This window comes from Oncorhynchus clarkii, chromosome 31 (assembly GCF_045791955.1).
Source record: "Oncorhynchus clarkii lewisi isolate Uvic-CL-2024 chromosome 31, UVic_Ocla_1.0, whole genome shotgun sequence".
NCBI classification, from domain to species: Eukaryota; Metazoa; Chordata; class Actinopteri; order Salmoniformes; family Salmonidae; genus Oncorhynchus; species Oncorhynchus clarkii.
In genome coordinates this window covers 583,957-594,635 of record NC_092177.1, presented here as the reverse complement: position 1 = coordinate 594,635, position 10,679 = coordinate 583,957, and the positions used below count along the sequence as shown (strand labels likewise).

The 10,679-nt window shown below is 45.2% G+C and overlaps 1 protein-coding gene across 1 annotated transcript; it reads right to left on the bottom strand.

The window, feature by feature from the left end:
• Nucleotides 1–480: 480 nt before the first annotated feature.
• On the bottom strand, nt 481–8,426 carry LOC139390700 (dual specificity protein phosphatase 1-like). Its single transcript, XM_071138013.1, has 4 exons — nt 7,709–8,426; nt 7,340–7,482; nt 6,824–7,043; nt 481–2,335 (listed from the first exon to the last, which is right to left on the bottom strand). The coding sequence occupies exons 1-4, from the start codon at nt 8,118–8,120 to the stop codon at nt 1,974–1,976; spliced, it is 1,137 nt and encodes a 378-aa protein (XP_070994114.1). The 5' UTR covers nt 8,121–8,426; the 3' UTR covers nt 481–1,973.
• Between the last annotated feature and the right edge of the window lie 2,253 nt (nt 8,427–10,679).

The window sequence follows — 10,679 nt, the reverse complement described above, 5'->3', positions numbered from 1 at the left end:
AGGTATGGGAACTATACTAGGTATGGGAACTATACTAGGTATGGGAACTATATGGGAACTATACTAGGTATGGGAACTATATGGGAACTATACTAGGTATGGGAACTATATGGGAACTATATGGGAACTATACTAGGTATGGGAACTATATGGGAACTATACTAGGTATGGGAACTATACTAGGTATGGGAACTATATGGGAACTGTACTAGGTATGGTATCTATACTAGGTATGGGAACTATACAGGAACTAGTAACCGGAAGGTTGCAAGTTCAAATCCCCGAGCTGACAAGGTACAAATCTGTCGTTCTGCCCCTGAACAGGCAGTTAACCCACTGTTCCTATGCCGTCATTGAAAATAAGATTTTTTCTTAACTGACTTACCTAGTTCAATAAAAAGAAATCCTATCTTTATGTATATAACATAGATTGTGGTTTATTTGGGTCTAATATATTGAAGACACAGTTCTGCAATGAAGTAGAAAAGACACATTGGATTTATTCAGAGGTATCAAAAACAACTAACAAACATTTGCAAAAATAGATGTAAGAAATATATTACTTTAGATCAATAAATATCACAAAGGTAATCAGACAGACAGCAGTCTCTGGTGAGTCTGATCCCCGTCTTAGTGCTTTAGGGGTTCTGACTCTCCCAGAGCTGTTAATAGTACAAATTGCTAACAGAATTAGCATGCTAATAATGCTAACAGAGCTAGCTGCTAATAACAGTACATGACGCTAACAGAATTAGCATGATGCTAACAGAGCTAGCAGCTGCTAACAGTACATGACGCTAACAGAATTAGCATGATGCTAACAGAGCTAGCAGCTGCTAACAGTACATGACGCTAACATAATTAGCATGATGCTAACAGAGCTAGCGTTAGCTAACAGCTGCTAGCACTTCAGAGGCATGGTGGTGTTTCAGAGGTATCTGATGGTTGGTTGGCTGTTTCCCGCAATATTGTCAGGTTTGTCAGGGTCTCATGGTATTTTATAAAAGGCATACATTTGCATTTGAATCGGGCTTTCCAGTCCACTTTAAACGAAACCTTCTGGCACTCTCCGAGCCGGCCGATTGGCCAGAGATCAGAGATACATTCATTGTTTGTCAACAATAAAGAGTCTGAGGAGTGATTTATCCAAACCGGTGTCGTTTGCCGAGGCATTAGCGGGATTCCCTCAGGAAGACAGTTTGTCTCTGTGTGAACAAAGCTGTGGGACATTGAAAGTAATGAATGATTCCTGAGAGTCTAGTTGGTAGCAATAAATATGACAACTGTCTGTGAGTGACCAAGGGAGGGTTTACTTGCCCATTTTGTTAAGAGTTGTGTCAGGTCAACAAAAAAAAAACATGTGATTATCAAAAGCTGCCCACTCTCGTTAAATAACTTTGCATCTTTGACAACGATTCTTTGACTACAATGTCTTCTCTTCATCTCATTAAAATACTTATAACTTCCTTTAAAGAATTGACCCTTTCCCCCAGTCACCTTCAGCCATTGACTTCTCTGTTTCTTCCTAGAAGTTGATGTATTCTAGGCAGATCTGTGGGTGTAATTCCTTATTCTACAGAGGATGATGCGATAACCATACTGCCATATTGGTAGCGAGAGAAACTCCTTTCAAGTCGATAGGGCAGACCTGTGGATTTAACCCATAAACTAGGCCACTTGGTTTGTCTCTCCAAAAGTTATCCCTTTTGTCCTGTGATGCCAGGATCACTTCTTTATGACCTTTACACCAGGAAGGGCAACAATAAGGGTTCCATCAGTTCTAGAGCTCAATGTCTATCCAAAACTCAATCATTAATCACCTGTAGTTGAGTGACACTGACAGTACATTGTCAATGACCCTGTCACGACTAGTATTGTGACAGTACATTCACAACGACTCGACACCAATAGTGACAGTTCAGTTCAAGTCCAGGCTAAGACAGACAGCCCTCCATCTGATCCTACTCTTCCCCTTAGCAGCTTGGTGAGGTGGTGATGGGGCTGTGGAGGAAGGAGAGCTGTCCGTGTCCAGCAGAGCCATGGACGGGGATAGACACGGGGAAGTTAAAGACCGTACTGCTCTTCCCCAGGGCAGGACTCCCGGCTTCCGACGAGCAGGATGAAGTAGCCAGGACTTGGGACTCAAACCGTAGAAGTTGGCCCATGAAGCTGAAGTTAGGACTGATGATGCTGCGGCGTTGCTTGACGAACTCAAAGGCCTCGTCCAGCTTCACGCGGTTGGTCCTCATCAGGTAGGCCAGACAGATGGTGGCGGAGCGGGAGATGCCGGCTTGGCAGTGGACAAACACACGACCGCCTTTATTACGGATGGAGTCTACAGGAGAGAGAGAAGGAGAGGGGAGATTAGTACAACTATGTATCAATACAACATATTCAACTTAGTTATTCTGTAAGTGTGAGACAGTTGTATAAGTTGTTGCCAGATTTCTGAAAGGTTTCTCTTGACTGTGTTAGAATACCATTGGTCCTTTGTGTAGCTCAGTTGGTAGAGCATGGTGCTTGTAATAACAGGGTAGTGTGTTAGATTCCCGGGACCAAACGTATGCACACATGACTGTAAATGTATGTAGTTCTGTCCTTGAGCTGTTCTTGTCTATTAATGTTCTGTATTATGTCATGTTCTGTGTGGACCCCAGGAAGAGTAGCTGCTGCTTTTGCAACAGCTAATGGGGATCCTAATAAAATACCAATCGCTTTGGATATAGGTGGTTGCTAACTGGAATATATTACCATAGCCTAGCTGTTACTACAGCAGTTATATTAACAAGTAGCTGTTGCCACAGCAGTTATACTAACAATTAGCTGTTGCCACAGCAGTTATACTAACAAGTAGCTGTTGCCACAGCAGTTATACTAACAAGTAGCTGTTGCTATAGAAGTTACATTAACAAGTAGCTGTTGCCACAGCAGTTATACTAACAAGTAGCTGTTGCTATAGAAGTTAAATTAACAAGTAGCTGTTGCTATAGAAGTTAAATTAACAAGTAGCTGTTGCTATAGAAGTTACATTAACAAGTAGCTGTTGCTATAGAAGTTACATTAACAAGTAGCTGTTGGTATAGAAGTTACATTAACAAGTAGCTGTTGCTATAGAAGTTACATTAACAAGTAGCTGTTGCTATAGAAGTTACATTAACAAGTAGCTGTTGCTATAGAAGTTACATTAACAAGTAGCTGTTGCTATAGAAGTTACATTAACAAGTAGCTGTTGCCACAGCAGTTCCTTTAACAAGTATGTGATGAATCTGTCTACACTGGCCTCCTTGCTCAGTCAGACCAACCATGTCCACATGCTTCCCAGCTGGAAAAGTTGGCACATTTATTTTCAGTTTACAATGACCTGCGTATGAACAACTGCCTTTCAGTTTACAATGACCTGCCATCTCTACACTCTAACCACTAGGCTAACCTGTCGTCTCTACGCTCTAACCACTAGGCTAACCTGTCGTCTCTACGCTCTAACCACTAGGCTAACCTGTCGTCTCTACGCTCTAACCACTAGTCTAACCTGCCGCCCCTCCACTCTAACCACTAGGCTAACCTGCCACCCCTCCACTCTAACCACTAGGCTACCTGCCACCCCTCCACTCTAACCACTAGGCTAACCTGCCACCCCTCCACTCTAACCACTAGGCTACCTGCCGCCCCATTTATTATGACAACATTTTGTGATGTTTTTGTTCACATTGGACTTTGGTAAGGGTTTTTCCCGGTTGTTCGGGCACACACAATTTTGTTCTCAAGGCAAGCAGAAGTTGGTAGCCAAAGTATACACCCCTTTGTTGGTGATTGGTCAACAGTAGGGATTATTCAATGAAGTATTTGTTGTCATTCAGAGACGACTCGTTTTCATGGACATTTTTTTCATTGAGAAATACTGCACCAAACATAGATGGATGTAAAATTGTGGCGACCAAGATGTCCTCGGCAAAAACATCCAAATTAATGACAGATTTCTTGAGTTATCTTAGCTTCATTCTGACTATTTTGAGGAAGTGTATACGGGCTACGGTGTCTCTAGATGGACAAACAGTACTATTTCTGCTTTTTCTAGTTTTTCAAGCGAAGGTCTTTTAAGGGAGTATACGAGCACACTGACTTCGGCGAGGCGCCAGCCGAACTGAAGCATGCGGAAGCCGTAAGCCACAGCAGGAAGTGACCAACATCCTCTTTGCTCAGTCAGTAGGCCTACTGAACCACAGCAGGATGTGACCAATCGAAAAGTAGTTTATTTCAGTTGCAAATCACAGTGTTGCTAACTAATGGTGTTGCTAACGGACCCAAGCCATTAATCCAGGAAGAGGGCAGTTAGATGGTTCTGGGGGGGGGGCAGAAGGGGACAAAGGGGGGTTGGCTGCCCCCCTGCTGGGGTTATTAATCTGGGAGAAAGGCCGGCCGTGAGCTTTTGTCCCGACAAAACAAAGAGGTGGAGGGGAGAGAGCTGCATTCAACCATCAGCCTCTCTCTGGCCGCGCCCCAAATGGCTCCCTATTCCCTTTATAGTGCACTACTTTAGACCAGAGCCCTATTCCCTATATAGTACACTACTTTAGAGCAGGGCATTGCACTATAAAGGGAATAAGATGCCATTTGGGACCTCTCTCTGGCTGCCTGCTACAAAAGCAGAGGCCTGGGTCTGCTTGGTGGCTCCCACATGAAAAGGGACCACCTCTTTAAACTGGGGGGTCTAGTAGAGGGGTGGATGAGCTGTGATGATGTCACCACCATTGTGGTGGAGCAGGGAGTTCTGGATCAGACAGTTGCTCTGGGTTTGGAAGGAACTTTTTTCAATTTAAATCCAAGATGTTGAAAGGAGGAGAGGAGAGAGAGATGGAGAGAGGGAGGGGGTTGGCTGTTGAGATGGAGGGAGGGGGTTGGCTGTTGAGATGGAGGGAGGGGGTTGGCTGTTGAGATGGAGGGAGGGGGTTGGCTGTTGAGATGGAGGGAGGGGGTTGGCTGTTGAGATGGAGAGAGGGAGGGGGTTGGCTGTTGAGATGGAGAGAGGGAGGGGGTTGGCTGTTGAGATGGAGAGAGGGGGTTGGCTGTTGAGATGGATAGAGGGGGTTGGCTGTTGAGATGGAGAGAGGGGGTTGGCTGTTGAGATGGAGGGAGGGGGTTGGCTGTTGAGATGGAGGGAGGGGGTTGGCTGTTGAGATGGAGGGAGGGAGGGGGTTGGCTGTTGAGATGGAGGGAGGGAGGGGGTTGGCTGTTGAGATGGAGAGAGGGGGTTGGCTGTTGAGATGGAGGGAGGGGGTTGGCTGTTGAGATGGAGGGAGGGGGTTGGCTGTTGAGATGGTGGGAGGGGGTTGGCTGTTGAGATGGAGGGAGGGGGTTGGCTGTTGAGATGGTGGGAGGGAGGGGGTTGGCTGTTGAGATGGAGGGAGGGGGTTGGCTGTTGAGATGGAGGGAGGGGGTTGGCTGTTGAGATGGAGGGAGGGGGTTGGCTGTTGAGATGGAGGGAGGGGGTTGGCTGTTGAGATGGAGGGAGGGGGTTGGTTGTTGAGATGGAGGGAGGGGGTTGGTTGTTGAGATGGAGGGAGGGGGTTGGCTGTTGAGATGGAGGGAGGGGGTTGGCTGTTGAGATGGAGGGAGGGGGTTGGCTGTTGAGATGGAGGGAGGGGGTTGGTTGTTGAGATGGAGGGAGGGGGTTGGCTGTTGAGATGGAGGGAGGGGGTTGGTTGTTGAGATGGAGGGAGGGGGTTGGCTGTTGAGATGGAGGGAGGGGGTTGGCTGTTGAGATGGAGAGAGGGGGCTGGCTGTTGAGATGGAGGGAGGGGGTTGGCTGTTGAGATGGAGGGATGGGGTTGGCTGTTGAGAGGGAGGGGGTTGGCTGTTGAGTTGTAGTAGTTTGTTTGCCCGCCAAGCCAATGGCTTCTATGACTACAGCTGTGGTTGCCTTGCTTGGTGATTGTGTCCTATGTTTGACAGTTATCTAGAGCTATGAGAGAATTCAAACTGAACTAGGTAGCTAGCTACTTACAACGATTGTGATATCGTGACCTGCGCAAAGCATCAATGTTTTCACATCCCACATCTGTTTTGTCGTGAATTCTTCTTCCATAACCCATTAAAGTCCTCAACTGAAAGGTGCCTAATGTGCAGAGTATCAACATCTCCAAATCCCATTTTATTAGGGGGGGGGGGGGGTGCAATCACACATAGAACCTTATGGCTCTGAAATATAATCTGGGTTCAGCCATAAGGTTATGGGTTCAGCCGTAAGGTTCTGGGTTCAGCCGTAAGGTTCTGACACTTCTGAATTTGACATGTAGCTATTTAAATAAATAAATGATAGAGTAACACTATTTTACCCAGATTGATCATCAGACAAATGACTGTCGTCACTGAACAACGATGTGACAACATCATTTACTTTAAGATTTCTTGTGTTGTTTTGTTGTTCGCGTGCCATTATTGATGGCTAGACTAGCCTAGACCACACTTAGAGGGAGGTGGCAAACACACGTTCTCATTGGTCCGTCTGTATTCATCCAGGCTTGCGATTGGATTGAAGACCTTAGAGCTCAAATGGTTTAATGCTGATAGAACATTCTAGTTGAAATGCTTGTTTTTTTCCACCTAAAATTGACTTTGAAAAATATCAAACTTCACAGATATATGAAGAAACCATCTAAAGATCAGTTAAATGTGAAAAGCAAATTTTTTGACAAACATCTCAGATATAAACTTATAGTTCCAAGGCCTAAATATGTTTTCTTACCCAGCTACCTGAAGCTGAATAGACTGTTAGTTGTTCTGAATAGGAGTGTCTGCTAAACGACTGTAATGCAAAGACACTCACCGATAAACTCTATAGCCTCATTGAACCAAGAGGAGATATCAGCCTTGTGGTTGTCCTCTACGGGGATACTCTTGTACTGGAAGGACTCTTCAAAGTGGTTGGGGCAGTTAGCTGATACGTTGATGAGAGCAGTGATACCCAGCATGTCTATCATGTCCTTTCTGGAGGCATGGTAGGCACTGCCCAGGTAGAGGAAGGGAAGGATCTCCACTGGACCCCCCTGGAGAGGAGGAGAGGAACAGGACAGACAACAGTCAACCACCATAATAAAGATAGTCTAAGATGTCCAAATCTATAGTTTGATGACACATTGACATTGTTTTGAGAGTAATAACATGTCAAAGTGTTATTGGAGAAGGCGATGAAGATAGGAACAGAAAAACAATATCATATTCTATAAATACTTACGCCTATAGCCTACCAAATTGAGGTTAGTTTAAGACGACAGAATCTATTGTTTTGAAGTGCTGTTACACAGTAATAACATAGAAAATACACGTTGTAAAGAAAACGTACCTGGTCATAGAGCGGTGTACTGCATGGACTGCAGCCGGGCTCGGCGCTGTCTGGACGGGCGCTGAGGGGCAGACTGAGTCCCTGTGGAGCTGACGGCTTGGTACACATCTCTGGATACTCCGAGGAGAACGTGTCAAAACCACCTAAACAATGACAAGATGGGACGTAAGGATACTGTTGTTACCATCTCATCGTTATAAACAGTAACAGCTGTAAAGCGGCTATGTTGGAACAGTCAGTGTTCAATTCATAACTGACGCAGGTCTACACTATGGCATTTGTTGTGCGCCGTTCGTTATTACCACGGGGCCGTAAACAATATAGAAATAGGCTACTATAATACGTTTATAATAAATCAAATAAATGTACCTGTGAGGAAGAAGACACGGGCTCCACACGGGTCTCGGCACAGAGCTGTTACGGCGAGCATTAGAGTCCCGTCCTTCTTTACTTGGCCAAAGTCCAAACTCCGATCATCCAGAAACACTACCGACTGATACTCCCCGGAGAGAAGCCGGTTCCGCGTGTCCTCGTTGGGCACGATGTGTCCCACCCCCAGCCCCCCTCTGGCCCTCCGGCGGACTATAGTACTGAAGCGGACGTTGGTGGACCCGGGGATGTGAGAGGAGTTGAAGGAGAAGAAAGAGCGGCAGTCCAGGACCAGACAGCCCGGGTCGTCCCCCTCCAGCAGCCCGCGGAGGGACATGGCATCGATGCTGGGGACTTCCATTATCACCATAGTAGAAGGGCGGCGAGCGGAATATGTCAAATCCAAAAACATAGGCTGTGGAACAGGCAAAGAAACCCCTGGGTGTCGGTGTCACCTGTTCCTATAGAAACTTGTTTTCTAATTATTTTAATTCACAGTAGATTTATTCTTAGAATAGTTGTATGTGCTGTTGTTCGCCTTAGCTTAGTTGAGGTTTTCCCGAAATGAAAGTAATTTGAGAAATAAAAAAACGATTAGGCCTAGCAATGAATAATTTTAGAATAAAAACTAAAAACAATCCGTCCGTATTCTCGGGTGAATTTTCTGTGGTTGTTTCTTGTGTATAAAAGTATTCCTTTTGATTTCCGAGGTTGTTCTGAGAGGAGTCTGTGAAAAGGACTTATATATGATCATTTAGGAAGTATTGACGTCAGACTCCTCCTTTCCTGGCACATTGCCCGCTCGAGTTTGCACGTACGTCATTGTGCTTTTCTCCCCTTCTCGCTCTCAAGTCAATCCAAAGGGTTTTATTGGCATAGGAAACATATGTTTACATTGCCAAAGCTAGTGAACAATTAAATATACAAATCTGACATTAATAGGTAATAAATTACAAAAGTTTAAAATAATCTCTCTGTGTAAAAGATACCTGCAAAGCATTATGGGTGCTGGTAGCAGCTATATAGGGCCAAAGATACTGTGTTAGAGAAAGGATACTAAAGGTATCTCTGATAGAGCATGTCGCTATGGGTAGACTAAGATCATGTATTAGAGAAAGGATACTAAAGGTATCTCTGATAGAGCATGTCGCTATAGGTAGACTAAGATCATGTATTAGAGAAAGGATACTAAAGGTATCTCTGATAGAGCATGTCGCTATGGGTAGACTAAGATCATGTATTAGAGAAAGGATACTAAAGGTATCGCTGACTAAGGAGACTGGCCAACCTTTTATTTCTTCCCACAGTTTTGGTTGGAATGTAGCCTATTTGAAAGCCAATGGAAATAGACAAAAAACTTGTACATATCCCATTATAGAATAGCAAAATAAAATATTTATATAAAAATATAAATATAGATAAATATTATTATGCAATTCGCCTATAATTAATTAAGTTATTACCACCAACAAGTATAGACCACCTAAAACAGTTGTCTTAAAAATGACAACTTCAGCACATTAGGAATTTGCCAAATTTTCCATGATCTTATTATTGAACTAAATTATTCTATCCTCCCCCTTCAGCTGAGAGCTGACAAATAACAAGATAATAGCTGTCATGGTGGCCATAAAGTTTATACCTGTTTTCATGAAGCGTTTATTGGTCAGTGGTACACAGAGTTCAATGCCACGAGAGCAAAGGCCATAAACATTAACCACTGTAGAGGAACCTCACGTTCGGTAAATTTCCATGTGCTGAAAACAACACAGAGAGGACACACACACACACACACACACACACACACACACACACACACACACACACAGAGAGAGAGCTGACAACAACACTTGTAGATTGCTTACAGGAAGACAGAGAAGAGAGACAACAGCAGATGGGGAGGTCTGATCTGAATAATGAAGTCTTTACATCAAGGTATTTAATGGTTAACGAAACCTACTCTTTTAATCCTGACATTGTAAAGTTAATGCCATCAGAGTTTTGGGGAACCCTTGTCCGTTGTTCGTGTGGTTTAGGTGCATCCCCAATGACACCCTATTCTCTATGTAGTCAAAAGTAGTGCACTATGTATTCAGACTGACATGGCACTACCTCTCTTTTTCAGAAGATAACAGCAGGTATGTTGTTGACTTTCCATTGGCTGGCTGGCTGGCTGACTGACGGACAGCTGACTGACTGACTGACTGGCTGACGGACAGCTGACTGACTGACTGACTGGCTGACTGACTGACGGACAGCTGAGTGACTGACAGCTGACTGACTGACTGACTGACTGACTGACTGACTGACTGGCTCGCTGACTGACTGACAGCTGACTGACTGACAGCTGACTGACTGACTGAAAGCTGACTGACTGACTGACTGGCTCGCTGACTGACTGACAGCTGACTGACTGACTGACAGCTGACTGACTGACAGCTGACTGACTGACTGACTGACAGCTGACTGACTGACAGCTGACTGACTGACTGGCTGACGGACAGCTGACTGACTGACAGCTGACTGACTGACTAGCTGACTGACTGACTGATGACTGACTGACTGGCTGGCTGCCTGACTGACAGCTGACTGACTGACTGGCTGACTGACAGCTGGCTGACTGGCTGACTGACTAACTGACTGACAGCTGGCTGACTGGCTGACTGACTGACTGACAGCTGGCTGACTGACTGACTGACTGACTGGCTGACTGACTGACAGCTGACTGACTGACTGACAGCTGGCTGACTGACTGACTGACTGGTTGACTGACTGACAGCTGGCTGACTGACTGACTGGCTGACTGACTGACAGCTGACTGACTGACTGACTAGCTGACTGACTGACTGACTAGCTGGCTGACTGGCTGACTGGCTGACAGCTGACTGACTGACTGACTGACTGACAGCTGACTGACTGACAACTGACTGACTGACTGGCTGACTGACTGACAGCTGAATGACTGACTGGC